The sequence below is a fragment of the Hyla sarda genome, chromosome 1 (assembly GCF_029499605.1).
Source record: "Hyla sarda isolate aHylSar1 chromosome 1, aHylSar1.hap1, whole genome shotgun sequence".
In the NCBI taxonomy this organism is placed as follows: Eukaryota; Metazoa; Chordata; class Amphibia; order Anura; family Hylidae; genus Hyla; species Hyla sarda.
The window spans coordinates 377,944,418-377,963,302 of NC_079189.1; the positions used below are offsets into that span (position 1 = coordinate 377,944,418).

Consider the following 18,885-nt stretch of genomic DNA (forward strand, 5'->3'; position numbering starts at 1 on the left):
AGCTCTGACATCAGAGTGCCAGTTATCCCGGCCAGTGCCAGTTAGCACCTCATTTGCGTATTCCGAAAATAGAAGATTACGGACGAACCGCGAGGCGGATCCGGAAACGATCGTTTCGCTATTATGCCACTTCTTCAGGGGGCGTAATAGCGGCATAAAAGCGAAACGATCGTTGGGGTTCAGGTGTAGGTATGGTTTGGCACCCTTTATTGTATACTTTTGGCAGGTATTACTCTTGTATCCTACCAGCTACTGTGGCATTTACTCCTTATACTTGTATATTTTGATGTATTTGGGTCCTACCATTGTCCTATATCTTTGTATGTCCACCAGTGCCTATCCATTTTTGTTTTAATTTTAATATCTATTTTTTATTACTAAATTGTATTAATAAAGTTGATTTTGTACATTCTATTACTTTTCTGTTTAATTTGTGGTATGGTTCTCTTTTTGGTGTAGTAATAGAAAAGTGTATAATCATGGGTATCATTTTAATCGTATTGACCCAGAGAATAAAAAACACATGTCATTTTTACCATAAATTGTACGGCGTGAAAACAAAACCTTCCAAAATTTGCAAAATTGCGGTTTTCTTTTTAATTTCCCCACACAAATAGTATTTTTTTGGTTGCGCCATAAATTTTATGGTAAAGTGAGTGATGGCATTACAACGGTCAACTGGTCGCGCAAAAAACAAGCCCTCATACTAGTCTGTGGATGAAAATATAAAAGAGTTATGATTTTTTGAAGGGGAGGAGGAAAAAACGAAAGCATAAAAATAAAATTGTCTGAGTCTTTAAAGGTGTATTCCAGGAAAAAACTTTTTTTATATATCAACTGGTTCCAGAAAGTTAAACAGATTTGTAAATTACTTCTATTAAAAAATCTTAATCCTTTCAGTACTTATGAGCTTCTGAAGTTAAGGTTGTTCTTTTCTGTTTAAGTGCTCTCTGATGACACCTGTCTCGGGAAACGCCCAGTTTAGATGCAAATTCCCATAGCAAACCTCTTCCTAACTGGGCGGTTCCCGAGACACGTGTCATCAGAGATTACTTAGACAGAAAAGAACAACCTAAACTTCAGAAGCTCATAAGTACTGAAAGGATTAAGATTTTTTAATAGAAGTAATTTACAAATCTGTTTAACTTTCTGGAGCCTGTTTAACTTTCCTGGATAACCCCTTTAACCCCTTCCCGCTATTGGACGTATGCATACGTCCAGGCGAATTACACGTTCGCGCAAATGGACGTATGCATACGTCCAAGCGATCTCCTGCTCTGCCGCGGGCAGCGCAGGAGATCGCGGGTGGGACTCAGCTGTCAATCACAGCCGGAATCCCACCGCAGCTGCCGGGGCCGCGATCGCGCCGGTCCCGGCAGCATTAACCCCATAGATGCCGTGATCAGTTCTGATCACGGCATCTATGGTGTTTGCAGGGGGAGCGCTCTCCCCCTGCCCATCAATGGCGGGTCCGCGATAAAATAAGGGGGATCGAGGGTGTCCAAGACACCCTCGATCCCCCTTGAAGAGATAGGAGTGAGGTGGCAGGGTTGCCACCCCTCCTATCCCTGCTATTGATCGGCCGAGCGACCGACCAATAGCAGACTGGGGGCGGGGGGGTTAAAGTTCGGTTCCCCCCGCTATGCCCACCCATCGGTGTCCAGGCACAGCGGGGGGAACCGTGTAGTGGCGGCGGTGGCAGCGGCGGCAGCGGCGATCACTTACCCGGCGGCGGCTGTGATCACGGCGGCGGTGGAGGTGAGTATGACGCCGCGTGTCCGGGAGTCTGTTGCCTAGCAACATCTGCAGGGCGACAGTTTAGAGAGTGGTCTCTAAACTGTCGCCCTCCAGATGTTGCAAAACTACAACTCCCACCATGCCTTGACAGCTGTTTGCTGTGTTGGCATGCTGGGAGTTGTAGTTTTGCAAGATTTAGAGGGGTTCAGGCTAGAGATCACTGACAGTGGTCTCTAAACTGTAGCCCTCCAGATGTTACAAAACTACAACTCCCAGCATGCCCAGACAGCAGTTTGCTGTCTTAGCATGCTGAGATTTGTAGTTTTGCAACATCTGGAGGGCCACAGTTTAGAGACCACTGTCAGTGATCTCCATACTGAACCCCTCTAAATCTTGCAAAACTACAACTCCCAGCATTCAGGAACAGCAAATAGCTGTCTCGGCATGGTGGGAGTTGTACTTGCGTGCCTCCAGCTGTTGCATAACTACATCTCCCAGCATTCCCTTTGGCAATCAGTACATGCTGAGAGTTGTAGTTCTGCAACAGCTGGAGGCACACTGGTTGGGAAATACCGAGTTAGGTAATAGGTTCTATTACCTAACTCAGTATTTTCTAACCAGTGTGCCTCCAGCTGTTGCAAAACTACAACTCCCAGCATGCACGTTCTGTCAGTGCATGCTGTGAGTTGTAGTTTTGCCCCCCCCTCCCATGTGAATGTACAGGTTACATTCACACTGGCGGCGGATTACAGTGAGTTCCCTGCTTCAAGTTTGAGCTGCAGCAGCCGCAGCTCAAACTCCTAGCGGGAGACTCAGTGTAATTCGCCGTCAGTGTGAATGTAACCTAAAAACACTACACTACACCAACATAAAATAAAGAGTAAAACACTACATATACACACGTACACTGCCCCCCCCCACCACCCCTTCCCCCCCAATAAAAATGAAAAACGTATCCTACAGCAGTGTTTCCAAAACGGAGCCTCCAGCTGTTGCAAAACAAAAACTCCCAGCATTTCCGGACAGCCATTGACTGTCCAAGCATGCTGGGAGTTTAGCAACAGCTGGAGGCACCCTGTTTGAGAATCACTGGTGTAGAATACCCCTATGTCCACCCCTATGCAAATCCCTAATTTAGGCCTCAAATGCGCATGGCGCTCTCACTTTGGAGCCCTGTCGTATTTCAAGGCAACAGTTTAGGGCCACATATGGGGTATCGCCGTACTCGGGAGAAATTGCCTAACAAATTTTGGGGGGCTTTTTCTCCTTTTACCCCTTATGAAAAGGTAAAGTTGGGGTCTATACCAGCATATTAGTGTAAAAAAAAAAAACATTTTTGTACACTAACATACTGGTGTTGCCCCATACTTTAAAATTTCACAAGCGGTAAAAGAAAAAAAGCCTCCAAAATTTGTAACGCAATTTCTCCTGAGGACGGAGATACCCCATATGTGGGCGCAAAGTGTTCTGGGGACGCACAACAAGGCTCAGAAGGGAGAGTGCACCATGTAAATTTGAGGTCTAAATTGGTGATTTGCACAGGGGTGGCTGATTTTACAGCGGTTCTGACATAAGTGCATAACAATAAATACCCACATGTGACCCCATTTTGGAAACTACACCCCTCACGGAATGTAACAAGGGGTACAGTGAGCATTTACACCCCAAAGTGTCTGACAGATCTTTGAAACAGGGGTCTGTGAAAATGAAAAATAAATTTTTTAATTTGCACAGCCCTCTGTTCCAAAGATCCGTCAAATGCCAGTGGGGTGTAAATTCTCCCTGCACACCTTATTACCTTCCGTGAGGGGTGTAGTTTTAAAAATGGGGTCACATGTGGGGGGGTCCACTGTTCTGGCACCACGGGGGGGCTTTGGAAATGCACATGGCCAAATTCTCTCTCCAAAAGCTCAATGATGCTCCTTCTCTTCTGAGCATTGTAGTTCGCCCCCAGTGCACTTCACGTCCACTTATTGGGTATTTCCATACTCAGAAGAGATGGGGTTACAAATTTTGGGGGGTATTTACTACTATTATCCCTTGTAAAAATGTAAAATTTGGGGGAAAACAAGCATTTTAGTGTAAAAAAATATATATTTTTTTACATATGCAAAAGTCGTGAAACACCTGTGGGGTATTAAGGTTCACTTTACCCCTTGTTACGTTCCCCAAGGGGTCTAGTTTGCAAAATGGTATGCCATGTGGATTTTTTTTTCTGTCCTGGCACCATAGGTGCTTCCTAAATGCGGCATGCCCCCAGAGCAATATTTGCTTCCAAAAAGCCAAATGTGACTCCTTCTCTTCTGAGACCTGTAGTGCGCCAGCAGAGCACTTTTCGTCCCCATATTGGGTGTTTTCTGAATCGGGAGAAATTGAGCTTCAAATTTTGGGGGGTATTTTATGCTATTACCTTTTTTAAAAATGTAAAATTTTTGCTAAACCAAGCATTTTTGGTAAAAAAAAAATTTTTTTTTTACATATGCAAAAGTCGTGAAACACCTGTGGGGTATTAAGGTTCACTTAACCCCTTGTTACGTTGCCCGAGGGGTCTAGTTTCCAAAATGGTATGCCATGTCATTTTTTTTTGCTGTCCTGGCACCATAGGGGCTTCCTAAATGCGACATGCCCCCCCCGAGCAAAATTTGCTCTCAAAAAGCCAAATATGACTCCTTCTCTTCTGAGCATTGTAGTTCGCCCGTAATGCACTTCAGGTCAACTTATGGGGTACCTCCATACTCAGAAGAGATGGGGTTACAAATTTTGGGGGGTATTTTCTGCTATTAACCCTTGCAAAAATTTGGGGGGAAACACACATTTTAGTGAAAAATGTTTTTTTATTTTTTTTACATATGCAAAAGTCATGAAACACCTGTGGGGTATTAAGGCTCACTTAATTCCTTTTTACGTTCCTCAAGGGGTCTAGTTTCCAAAATGGTATGCACCATAGGGGCTTCCTAAATGCAACATGCCCCCAAAAAACCATTTCAGAAAAACGTACTCTCCAAAATCCCCTTGTCGCTCCTTCGCTTATGAGCCCTCTACTGCGCCCGCCGAACAATTTACATAGACATATGAGGTATGTGCTTACTCGAGAGAAATTGGGCTACAAATTCAAGTATAAATTTTATCCTTTTACCCCTTGTAAAAATTCAAAAATTGGGTCTACAAGAACATGCAAGTGTAAAAAATGAAGATTTTGAATTTTCTCCTTCACTTTGCTGCTTTTCCTGTGAAACACCTAAAGGGTTAAAACACTTACTGAATGTCATTTTGAATACTTTGGGGGGTGCAGTTTTTGTAATGGGGTCATTTATGGGGTATTTCTAATATGAAGACCCTTCAAATCCACTTCAAACCTGAACTGGTCCATGAAAAATAGCGAGTTTGAAAATTTTGTGAAAAATTGTAAAATTGCTGCTGAACTTTGAAGCCCTCTGGTGTCTTCCAAAAGTAAACACTTGTCAATTTTATGATGAAAATATAAAGTAGACATATTGTATATGTGAATCCCCCCAAAAAATTTTGGGAATATCCATTTTCCTTACAAGCAGAGAGCTTCAAAGTTAGAAAAATGCAAAATTTTCAATTTTTTCATCAAATTTGGGGATTTTTCACCAAGAAAGGATGCAAGTTACCACAAAAATTTACCACTATGTTAAAGTAGAATATGTCACGAAAAAACAATCTCGGAATCAGATTGATAACTAAAAGCATTCCAGAGTTATTAATGTTTAAAGTGACAGTGGTCAGATGTGCAAAAAAGGGCTGCGTCCTAGAGGTGAAAATGGGCTGTGTCCTTAAGGGGTTAAGGTCTAAATGGGCTGAGTCCTTAAGGGGTTAAAGGGGTACTCTGCCCCTAGACATCTTATCCCCTATCCAAAGAGGGAACCCCTTCAATCTCTCCTGCAGCATCCCCTATCTCCTGCTGCATGGAGCGAACTTCGCTCGGTGCCTGATGATGGGCGATACAGGAGCCGGTCCCGCCCCCTCGTGACATCACGCCCCCTCAATACAAGTCTATGGGAGGAGGCGTGGCGACCGTCATGCCCACTCCCATAGACATGTATTGAGGGGGTGTGACGTCACAAAACTCCGGCCCCTGTATCGCCAGTCATCAGGCACGAAGCGAAGTTTGCTCCATGCAGCAGATGACACGGGGTGCTGCAGGAGAGATCACTGGGGTTCCCAGACGGGGTTCCCAGTAGCGGGACCCCCGCTATGAGACATATTAGCCCCTATCCTTTGGATAGGGGACAAGATGTCTAGGGACTCCCAGATGTCTAGAGTACCCCTTTAAGTTTGCTCCTACAGACCCACATAAGGGCTTGGTTTTTGCGTCACCAGTTGTACTTTGTAATGACATCAATCATTTCATTAAAAAATCTATTGCAAAACAAAAAATATCCGTGGGGTGAAATAAATAAAAAAAGCCATTTTGTACATTTTTGGGGACATCATAACGCTTTAAATTTTGCACTTACAGACCCATATAAGGACTTGTTTTTTGCGTCACCAATTGTTCTTTGTAATGACATCATTTTAGTTTTCATGGGACTTTTTGACCGCTTTTTAATATTTTTTTTTTATAGTATGTGAAGTAACCAAAAATTCACAATTTTGGACTTTGGTATTTTTTTACGTGTACGCCATCGACTATGCGGTTTAGCTAACCTTATATTTTAACAGTTTGGACATTTACGCACACAGCGGTACCACATATGATAATGTTTATTTTTTATTACACTGTTTTATTTAAAAAATGGGAAATGTGGGTGATTCAAACTCAAGGGAGGGGCTTATTCACATTTATTATCTTTTTTTTTTACAATTTTTGACTTATTTTTTAAGCTCCTATAGGGGGCTATACCATGCAATCTTTTGATTGCATACACTGTTCAATGCTATGCCATAACATAGCATTGATCAGTGTTATCAGTGCTCTGCTGCTCCAGCCTGCATGGCTGGCTGGGAGCAGCAGAGGACCGATTGGACAAGGAAGAGACAGGTAAGGGCCCTTCCATCGTCCTCTCAGTTGATCGGGATATTGCAATTTTATCGCGATGGTCCCGATCAGCTCCGCTGAGCTACCAGGATGCTTTTATTTTAAGGACTCAGGCGCAAGGGCAGGTTAAAAAAATTATAACTACATGCACCTCTTGTGACCCTTATTACTTTTTTATTTTTCCACATACGGGGCTATATGAGGGCTCATTTTTTGTGCCAGGGTCTGTAGTTTTTATCAGTTCCATTTTTGTTTTGATTGGACTTTTTGATAGCTTTTGAAAATTTTTCATGGTATATGAAGTGACCAAAAATGCACAGTTTTGGACTTACCTCATATTTTAATATTTCAGACATTTATGCATGTGGCGGTACCACATATGATTATGTTTATTTTTAATGACATTATTTAATTTTTGAAAAACTGGGAAAAGGGGGATGATTCAAACTTTTATTAGGGAAGGGGTTAATTCAATTTTGTTAACTCTTTTTTTTTTTACACTTTTAACTTTTTTTTGGTCCCCATAGGGGGCTATAACATGCAATATTTTGATTGCATACATTGTTCAATGCTGAGCTGAGCGTTGATCAGTGTTATCGGTGCTCTGCTGCTCTAGGCTGCAGGGCCTGGCCAAAGCATCAGAATATCGATTGGACAGCGAGGAGGCCGTTAAGGGCCCTCCCGCCATCCACTCAGCTGATCGGGACCTGCAATTTTGCCACGGAGGTCCCAATCAGCTCTGCTGAGCTAACAGGCATGTAGCTAACCTGCATTGTTCAATTGCTCAATCAACTTTGATCGTGGAGTCTAAAGGGTTAATGCCGAGCATCGGCCCAATTGTCGATGTCCAGCATTAACGGTGGGTCCTGGCTGCCGATAGCAATTGGGACCCACTGAGCTACTATTCCTACCTAAAGGGGGCTTCTAAGCTACTATTCCTACCTGTATGGGGGCTACTGAGCTACTATTCCTACCTAAAGGTGGCTTCTAAGCTACTATTCCTACCTAAATGGGGGCTACTGAGCTACTATTCCTACCTAAAGGGGACTACTAGGCTGCTATTTCTACTTAAAGGGGGCTACTATTTCTACTCAAAGGGGGCTACTATTCCTACCTAAATGGGCTACTATGCCTACCTAAATGGGGCTACTATGAATACATAAAGAGGGCTACTATAAATACTTAAAGGAGGCTACTATGAATACTTAAAGGAGGCTACTACTACTACCACCTACTGGGCTACTATTCCTACCTTAAGGGGGCTACGAGGTTACTATCCTTACCTAAAGGGGGTTACTATTTCTACCTGAAGGGGGTTACTTTTCCTACCTAAAGGGGGTTACTATTACTATCTAAAAGGGGGCTACTAGTCTACTATTCCTACCTAAAGGGGGCCACGAGGCTACTATTCCTACCTAAAGGGGGTTACTATTCCTACCGAAAGGGGGCTACTATTTCTACCTGAAGGGGGTTACTATTCCTACCTAAAGGGGGCTACTATTTCTACCTGAAGGGGGTTACTATTCCAACCTTAAGGGGGCTGCTATTGCTACCTAAAAGGAGGCTACTAGGCTACTATTCCTACGTAAAGGGGGCTACTATTCCTACCTACATGGGCTACTATGCCTACCTTAATGGGGCTACTATGAATACCTCGAGAGGACTACTATAAATACTTAAAGGAGGCTACTATGAATACTTAAAGGAGGCTATTACTACCACCTAAGTGCTATAACTACTCCCTTATAGAGGCTGCTGCTGCCTATTCCGTAATGGGGGGGTTTCTGCTACTATATACTGAGGACTGCTACTATATACAGGGGGCTACTATCTACAGAGAGACCTACCTACAAGAAGTAACCCCCTACCTATAGGGGGATGTTACTGCCTAGAGGGGGAAGCTATCTTCAGATGGCACCTACCTACTCGGGGAACTAAATGTGGGGGACCTACCTACTTTTCCGCAACCCACTTATCTACCCACTGTACTGTGTGCAACACTAAGGAGGTTATTATTACTGTTTGGGGTGCTATAGGTGCTGTAAAAGAGCCTAACATATTTGTCTGGAAGGTTCTGTGGAGCAGAGTTGTGTCTGGAAAGAATCGTCATGATGGTCTGGGCCAGATGAAGAAGATGATTAGAGAAGACGTCACCTACGAGTTGCCCTGTGTAACTGTATGTAGTCACTTAAATGGTCTGCAGAGCCTGTGTAGAGTTGATATCTGTCACTGTATGGGGGTAATATTCCCTCCCTGTATACTGGTATTATTGGTAATCTTGGTCCCAGTATACAGGATTTGTCCAGTAACAGTATGATGGTGATATGTATAGTGATAATATTTCTCCTTGTATACTGGTATTATTGGTAATAGTGTTCTCAGTATACAGGATTAGATTAGTAACAGTATGATAGTAATATGTAAGTGATAATATTCCTTCTTGTATACTGGTATTATTATACATCTCAGTATACAGGAATTGGTCAGTAACAGTATGATGTAATATGTATGGTGGTGTATGGCTCCTGCTATATAATGTTGGTGGACTATCTTATTGTGTATGGGACAGGGGAATTAGACATGCTGGGAGTTGCAAAACTTCATCTCCCAGCATGCCTTGACAGCTGTTGGCTGTCCGGGCATGCTGGGAATTGTAGTTTAGCAACATCTGGAGGTCCACAGTTTGGAGACCACTGCTTTATAGGCTAAGGCAGCAGTTTTAAGCGATATTCCCATCTCATTAAAGGGGTACTACACTGGCCAGCACTGTGTGTGCACTGCGGGTAATGACCATGCCCCTCAATGCGAGTCTATGGGAGGGGGCGTGGTGGCACAGGTGTGGTACGCACTGTTCACTCCAGGGACAACTGTGTCTACATCCTCAGGGTCGGCAGGGACTCCAGCAGTCAGTCTCCAACCTATCTGCTTGTTATCCCCTATACTGTGGATAGGGGTCATCTTTATAAATGGGACAAACCCTTTAAAGGCATGTTTGCATAGACTGCATGGTTTATGGTGCAGAAGCCACACCAATTTCTTTGCCAAACAGTATGCGGTGACAGCTTTGAAAACTGCACAGAAAATAAGTGACATTTCACTTATTTTTCATGTGGATACATGTAGCGTTGTTATAATCCCCCCCCCCCTACTTTTGTCCTGGCCCCCAGTGTGCCCCCCCAAAATTTGAAAGCTGGAGATGCCAATGCACCTAATGTGGGGGAACTGTACTGCCAACCTAATGTGGGGGAACTGTACTGCCAACCTAATGTGGGGGAACTGTACTGCACCTAATGTGGGGGAACTGTACTGTCAACCTAATGTGGGGGGAACTGTACTGCCAACCTAATGTGGGGGAACTGTACTGCCAACCTAATGTGGGGGAAAAATACTGCCAACCTAATGTGCGGGGACTTATTCTGCACCTAATGTGGGGGATCTACACTGCACCTAATGTGGGGGAACTATACTATATATAGATAGATAGATATGCACATGCGCGGCGTGAGTTGTGCTTTAGGGTGCACACCTTAGGCTGCGCACGCCTATGTGTAGCATAGTGTAGTGTTTTTATGGTACATTTACACGGGCGGGGATTCAAAGCGAGTTTCATCCTGGGAGTATGAGCTGCAGTGAAAAATTTTCCGCTGCTCAAACTTGCAGGGGAAAACTTACTATAATCCCCCGCCAGTGTGGATGTAACCTGTACAGAAAAAGCTGGAGGCACACTGGTGGAGAAACACTGAGTTAGGTTCTGTTACCTAAGTCGGTGTTCCCTCACCAGTGTGCCTTCAGCTATGGCAAAATTGCAACTCCCAGCATGCACTGATAGCCGAAGGGCATGCTGGGAGTTGTAGTTACGCAACAGCTTGAGGGCCACAGATTAGAGACTACTGCACAAAGATCACCAAACTGTGGCCCTCCAGATGTTGCAAAACTACAGTTCCCAGTATGCCCAGACATCAAATGGCTGTGTGGGCACGCTGGGAGTTGTAGTTTTGCAAGATCTGAAGGGCCACAGTTTAGAGACCACTGCACAGTGATCTCCAAACTGTGGACCTCTGGATGTTGCAAAACTACAAATTCCAGCATGCCCAGACAGCAAATGGCTGTGTAAGCATGCTGGGAGTTGTAGTTTTGCAAGATCTGAAGGGCCACAGTATAGAGATTCTAAACTGTGGTCCTCAAGATCTCCAGGGCAGTTACCCAGATTGCCGCTGCTGAATTTCTGCGCCGCCGTCGCTATGACAACGCCATGATCGCTGCTGCCGCCACCAGGTGACGTTACCACCACCGCCTGGATCGGGTGAGCTCCACCGTTCCCCTGCTCTGCCCGGACACCCATGGGTGGGCAGAGCGGGGGAACTGAACTTTAAACTCCACCCCCCTTCTGCGATTGGTCGGTCGCTTCTGACCGATCATTTGCAGAGATAGGAGGGGTGGCACCCCTGCCACCTCACTCCTATCCATTCGGGGGATCGGGGCTGTGTCGGACAGCCCCAGTCATCCTTATTTTCTAGGTCACCGTAGACCCATAAGACCCGGAATCACCGCAAATTGCTGGTCTGAATTGACCAGTGATTTGCGGCGATCGCTGATCCATGTCCCTGTTCGCCCGCTATCTTCCTTATTCGAGTGGCAGGCTTGGTGCGCTGACGATGCTCCAGGAACATGCTGACATCACAGCTGCTACTTCCTCACTCCGGCTGATTGCGAACAGGCTTAATGGAGCAGCAGCCATGACATCTGTGCGCTCCTGAAGCACCGCCTGAGCACCAAGCCTGCTGTCTGAATAAGGAGGATAACGGGCAAACGGAGTCACAGATTGGCCTGTGGTAAGTCGCTCGCACTACGAACCTGTACTAACAGGTGTAGCGCTGGTGACAATGATGACAGAAAGAAGGTAGGTTACAGAGCAGCCTGCAGTGAATGAATGAAGAGACACAGCACAGCAGACTCAGGGAGGAGGATGAGTCATGCAGAGAGAGGACATATCCCCTCCAAAGCACAGGATGACAAACCAAGTGAGCAACAGATAAAAAGTATTTGTGAGAGAAATATAGGTGCTAGACACATGAAAAGAATATCATCATGATCAGAATTAGGTACAGAGTATCATATATCATAACTTTTTTTTGTGGATATGACAGGTACGCTTCAAGAATTTTTTTTATGTATGTACACTTTTTGCAAGCTTTAGCAAAACATTTTTAGGCATAATTGCAACAATTCAACAAATAAATAGATATGTTGATTTGTCTCCAAAGGCAGATGGTTTGCCTTTATTGCTGTTTGAATAGTTTCATCAACCAGCAGGTTCTCATAGTTATTAGATTGCCCCACTTTACTTTTCATGCAAGCCCAGATAGTTTTTAGCTTTTTCTATTTTGAATTTCTGCTGATGTTAGATTTTCCTTGGTATAAATGGCTACACCACCAACACATCTGATTAGGTAATGGTGAAACAAGAATGGCCTGTAACCTTACCCTGAAGGGTAGGAGCAAGTGAGAAGAACATATGTGAGACTGATAAACAGAAAGTCTAGGGCACAGTGAGCTTTTTGAGGACATAAGGATTGCTCCCGCACCGGCTTACATAGCTATAGGTATGAAAATATCATGATACTGCTACTCTAGTTTATGTGTATATATTATGTTGCATAACGTATACACACAGTCATGGCATAAACGTTGGCACTCCTGAAATTTTTCAATAAAATGAAGTATTTCTCACAGAAAAGGATTGCATAACACATGTTTTGCTATACACATGTGTATTCCCTTTGTGTGTATTGGAACTAAACAAAAAAAAAGGGGAGGAAAAAAGCTAATTGGTCATAATGTCACACCAAACTCCAAAAATGGGCTGGACAAAATTATTGGCACCCTTTAAAAATTGTGGAAAAATAAGATTGTTTCAAGCATGTGATGCTCCTTTAAACTCACCTGGGGCAAGTAACAGGTGTGGGCAATATAGAAATCACACCTGAAAGCAGATAAAATAGAAAGTTCACTTAGCATTGTGTGTCTGTGTGTGCCACACTAAGCATGGACAACAGAAAGAGGAGAAGAGAACTATCTGAGGACTTGAGAACCCAAATTGTGGAAAAATATCAATAATCTCAAGCTTACAAGTCCATCTCCAGACATCTTAATTTGCCTTTGTCTACAGTGCGCAACATTATCAAGAGGTTTGCAACCCATGGCACTGTAGCTAATCTCCCTGGGCGTGGACGGAAGAGAAAAATTGATGAAAGGTGTCAACGCAGGATAGTCTGGATGGTGGATAAGCAGCCCCAAACAAGTTCCAAAGATATTCAAGCTGTCCTGCAGGCTCAGGGAGCATCAGTGTCAGCACGAACTATCTTTCGACATTTAAATGAAGTTAAACACTATGGCAGGAGACCCAGGAGGACCCCACTGCTGACACAGAGACATAAAAAAGCAAGACTACATTTTGCCAAAATGAACTTGAGTAAGCCAAAATCCTTCTGGGAAAATGTCTTGTAGACAGATGAGACCAAGATAGAGCATTTTGGTAAAGCACATCATTCTACTGTTTACCAAAAATGGAATGAGGCCTACAAAGAAATATGGTGGAGGTTCAATGATGTTTTGGGGTTGTTTTGCTGCCTCTAGCACTGGGTGCCTTGAATGTGTGCAAGGCATCATGAAATCTGAGGATTACCAACGGTTTTTTGTTGCACTGTACAGCCCAGTGTCAGAAAGCTGGGTTTGTGTCTGAGATCTTGGGTCTTCAAGGAGGACAATGACCCCAAACATACGTCAAAAAGCACCCAGAAATGGATGGCAACAAAGCACTGGAGAGTTCTGAAGTGGCCAGCAATGAGTCCAGATGTAAATCCCATTGAACACCTGTGGAGAGATCTTAAAATTGCTGTAGGGAAATTTCCCTTCCAATAAGAGAGACCTGGAGCAGTTTGCAAAGGAAGAGTGGTCCAACATTCCGGCTGAGAGGTGTAAGAAGCTTATTGATGGTTATAGGAAGTGACTGATTTCAGTTATTTTTTCCAAAGGGTGTGCAACCAAATATTAAGTTAAGGCTGCCAATAATTTTGTCCAGCCCAATTTTGGAGTTTGGTGTGACATTATGTCCAATTTGCTTTTTTTTCCCTCCCTTTTTTGGTTTAGTTCCAATACACACAAAGGGAATAAACATGTGTATAGCAAAACATGTGTTACTGCAATCCTTTTCTGTGAGAAATACTTCATTTGCTTAAACAATTTCAGGGGTGCCAACATTTACGGCCATAACTGTATGTTGGGACCATTTTTTATAAATAGTGATACTAACAGGTAAAATTTGTCAAGGTTCTGTCAATATTATGTGAAAACATGGTGGTTTTAATTTTTGTGATCACTCCTGTATTTTTGTGGTGCTGTTATTTTTGTAAGATATTTACTCTTGTTACTTACGTGATCAAAGTATGAAACAATAAAAGCAATGAACGAAGAAACCTCTATGAAGAAAGTGGAGTACCTAACAAAGTACTAATCTGAGCATCCATTGTGACTCCTGAAAAGACATATATTTGAATCCCAAAACAGAAAGATATGTCCAAAATCCAATTTTCAATTCCTGATGTAGCACCACTATTCATAAGAATAGCAGTCTGGTTTTGAAAGCAGTCATCTCAGTAACTAGGCAATAAACATGGTGCTCAGTTCATACTGTGCATCAAAGTAGGCTCATATGGCTTGAGCTTTGGGCAGATATTCCTGAGCCCCAATAACACCTAGAAGATGTAGAATATACAGGATTTAAAAATAAAGGTTTTTTTTTTTAATGAAACGGGGGCAGGGCTTTCTGTGTGGCTAACAACCATCAGGATACAGCCATTCTTGTCTTTGTGATTGGTAGCTGCATGTTTTCATTGCTGAAAATGTAGTTCTGTGGAGTTGTGCAGGACCTACAAAATCTAGTGCTTTGATTCATATGCCTGGCTGTATTTCTGGCACAGTGACAACTACATGGCTCTGCCTTATGCATTTCCATTTAATATTAAAGGCATGCACCTTCTGTAGCAAACATAAGAATCCCAGTGGACTATATCACCTCTTATGTCAACTTTATATCTAACACTGATACATTTAGTATCAATAACCCACAGGAATGTAACTGCAAGCCCCATCTATGAAAGGTAGCTATCACATGATCACTTATTTTTATATAGAAACAACAAATATGTCGGCAGAAAAGAACCATTTGGTACAAATGGTTTTAAGTGACAGTGCCCATTTAAACTCCTTCACTGTATTTGCAGCGACCACTTCTGCAGGAAGGATATTCCATGCATCCACTACTCTCTCAGTAAAGTAATATTTCAGTTTCATTATATTCTGAGGCAAAGGTATATTTTTTTATAGAAAGGGAATACTCTGTTAAAAAAGATGCTCTTGAAGTTAAAGGGGTATTCCAGGCTAAAACTTTTTTATATATATCAACTGGCTCCAGAAAGTTAAACAGATTTGTAAATTACTTCTATTAAAAAATCTTAATCCTTTCAGTACTTATGAGCTTCTGAAGTTAAGGTTGTTCTTTTCTGTCTAAGTAATCTCTGATGACACGTGTCTCGGGAACCGCCCAGTTAGGAAGAGGTTTGCTATGGGGATTTGCTTCTAAACTGGGCGTTTCCCGAGACAGGTGTCATCAGAGAGGACTTAGACAGAAAAGAACAACCTTAACTTCAGAAGCTCATAAGTACTGTAAGGATTAAGATTTTTTAATAGAAGTAATTTACAAATCTGATACTTGCCTACTGAAGAAGGGGTCAATTTGAGCACCCTGAAACGCGTCTAGGCCGTTTTATCTGAACAGAGCGATATACAAGCACTACCTTAATTACCAACAACATCTGAACTTTAGCCGGCATGGAAGTTTGCAACCCAAACCACCTGCTGCACTAACTACTGATCTCGCTCACTGAGCCTACCACAAGTCTGCTGCTTCTAGTGTGAGTCCGTTACTGACATCGGTGTTTGCTGACACCACGGACCGCTTACGAGGGAGCTCCTTGCTGGAGCCCTCCAACTGCCAAGGCATTCACGCCGAGAACATTGCAGAGAATACAGCACTTGTTTCCATTGTCCCGCCGCAGTGTGGAACCAGCAGCCAGGGTGAGACTGTTCCATTCATTCTATACAAACTGTGAGCGAATCCATCTAATGCCACTCTAACAATTGTGCCATCATTTGAAACATCTGCTGTATTTTTTTGCCGGACTAACAGTCCAATTCGGAGCAATATCCATGAACTATTCTAGAATTGTTTAGGTAGTTGCTTCAACATCTATCTGTCATTAGGGCCCAGTGACAGTTTATTATTACTAATGCTCTGATCTTTTAACTACTATTTTATATTGATATTTCTGTTTTTTATTAAAATTTGCATTTTTTCAGAAACCATCTGTCTCATGTTTTATTCATTGTGTACCCAGTAGGGTGATATTCTTGAGGTGTGGTTAAATTTGCATACTTAATTTACAAATCTGTTTAATTTTCTGGAGCCAGTTGATATATATAAAAAAGTTTTTGCCTGGAATACCCCTTTAAGTTATTTTATTCTATGGGTTGTGTTTACTATAAGATATGCACATGAACTAATTCCTGTAAAATTATAATATTTTTTAAATAACTTTTTGTTTAACAATGAGTTAGATTTCTTTAGTGTTTTCTTAATGCCTTAATAATTGACATAACAATTGCCTAATGAGAACAAATAGGAGTGCGAGATGTGGAATGACTAAGCAATGCTCATTGGCATACGTGTTATTTACTTCCCTGTTGCCTTGCAGAGCTTTGTGTGGCCTGAAAAGATCATTATACAACGGCAGGAGCTCAGTAAGGAATCACATTGACTCTTTTTGGTGGAAACTGAGAAGTTATGATAATCGTGGTGATGGGAGTGAGCGGATCTGGGAAGTAGGTATATTTTATTTGTGTACAACAGCTGTACATAGCATTCTGCTGGCAATAAAGAGGTTACACAGACATCTGACACTGCAAATCCTGCTTTGTCCTGATGACAGGAGGAGGAGGAGGACAAAGGCTACTCCCTTGTGTGCTCTGGGAGGAGACAAGCCTAATGTGTGTAGTGAAGGTTCATATTGAGAACACAGGTTGGATTCATGCAGGATTTGTGCGCTTTACGGTAATAGTTGTTTTATGAATTCCCGTCCACACACTGCTTTACTATTTAAAGAAAGTACCGGTATATTCATAGAGCGGTTGCTATAGAAGAAAAACTGTGAAAAGACAATAAATAGTGTGAATGTATATTTTAACACTGATTCACATGACTTGGCATATATCTGGATGCCTCAGTTTTACATATTGGTGGCAAGAATCCCACACTTGTTTATCTGGGGGATCATATTCAACTATGCTAACTAATGCAATGGAAAAGTGTGCTGCAACACATACTCCAAATAAATGTCAAGAGGTTACTTTTTGGCAAATATCAGTCCAAATATACTCTTACGGATATGTTCATATGCACCTAAAGCATTTACCAGTGTATACTTCAAACATGCATAAACATAAGACCTGAACAGACCATTAGAAACACCAGAAAACAACCTGTGTACTGTTAACCCAGCTGTAGACATTCTCCCCTCCTCTTTCTCGTCTTAGGGTCTATTCACACAGCAGACTTTCCGCTTGCGGAATTCCGCATAGATTCTGCATGCGCATTCTGTCTCAAATTAAAGCCCAATAGACTTCTATGGGATTCCGCACTCCCATTCACACTTCTGAATTTACGCATGCGGATTCTGCACCAGTTCCACCCAAATTCCACTCCAATTCCGCACGAAATCTGCAAAAGCCAAAAATCACCCAAATGAATGCGAAAGTGGAATTGGTGCAGATGTGCGGAAATTCTGCCCTGTGAATAGACCCTAAGGGTACGTTCACACAATCGGATCCCCAGCACGTATTAAGCTGTGGATCCGCTGCTGAAGGACCGCAGTATGCTGCCTTTACAGGTGCCTGCTCGGAGCGGAAATCTGCAGCTACAAGCAGACACACTGGGATGTGCGAATTGCCGTGCGCATGCACAGTATACTCGCACATGGGGGCAGCTCTCGTCCTAGCTCATAGAGCAGGGGGAGTGGCCGCAATGTGTGCGAGTACACCGCGCATGCGCAGCGACTCGCACATCGCTTCAGTGTGTCTGCTTGTAGTGGCGTATTGTTGCTCTGAGCAGGCACCTGTAAAGGCAGCATACAGCGGTCCTTCAGCAACGCATACATGCTGGGGATTCACTCGTGTGAATGTACCCTTAGGGGCAGATTTATCAAAACCTGTCCAGAGGAAAAGTTGCCCATAGCAACTAATCGGATTGCTTCTTTCATTTTACAAAGGCTTTGTTAAAACTGAAAGTAGCAAGCTGATTGGTTGCTATGGGCAACTGGGCAATTTTTCCTTTGGACAGGTTTTGATGAATCTTGCCCTTAGTGTTCATAAAACAGTGTGTGTGTTGTAATAGGCTGTAACAGAATGTTTTTTTTGTGTGTGTCTTTACACAGAACTGAAGTAGGGTCACTTCTGGCAGATCAGGTATGTACCTTTTCTTATCTTTGTCAAGGTATGTTAGAGCTTCCTTTGTTATTTCAGGGCAAGTTACAAGTTTAGGAATTTGCATCATACTCAAGCATTTATACACACCCAATGACAAAAATAATAATGCATCAAGATAGAAATGGCAGATGGATGAAAAACTTGGATGCAACTGTGGCTCAGGCAGATAAGTATATGAGTACAGGTGTGGCCACTGGGATTTGCCACAAGAGGCATAAGAATGCCTCCCCTCTGACCTATTTTTAAAAAAAAGTTCTCAGAGGCTACTTTTGGGTAGGGTGTCTCTTCATGAGAAATTGTAGACTGCTAGACATACCTCTACGATGCAACCGAAAACATTTTGCCCAGTTGGCAGACTTTGAGAGGGGGCATATAATTGGACTGAGAGAAGCAGGATAGTCATTTTGGTGAATTGCCCACCATCTAAGCCATTCTGACCAAGCTGCTGGGAAGTGTTGATATCAATGGTTATGTAAGGAAACGCACACAGCGAACAAGCTCTGAATCCCCTAGACAGACTACTAGTAGGGAGGATTGTTTGATCCACC

At 43.0% G+C, this 18,885-nt stretch overlaps 1 protein-coding gene across 9 annotated transcripts in view; it reads left to right on the forward strand.

Moving 5' to 3' along the window:
* The window catches only part of IDNK (IDNK gluconokinase), an 81,988-nt gene that overhangs the window by 36,864 nt on the left and 26,239 nt on the right, over positions 1–18,885 (forward strand). For 5 of the 9 annotated variants that reach the window (XM_056523913.1, XM_056523932.1, XM_056523906.1 and 2 more), the window contains 2 exons: positions 16,552–16,678; positions 18,286–18,316. In XM_056523913.1, coding sequence (XP_056379888.1) covers positions 16,641–16,678; positions 18,286–18,316 — 69 coding nt within the window. In that variant the 5' untranslated portion in view covers positions 16,552–16,640. Of the gene's footprint in view, positions 1–15,779; positions 15,906–16,551; positions 16,679–16,785; positions 16,908–18,285; positions 18,317–18,885 lie in introns of those variants that run through there. The other 4 variants (XM_056523955.1, XM_056523946.1, XM_056523936.1 and 1 more) reach the window with 3 other exon arrangements.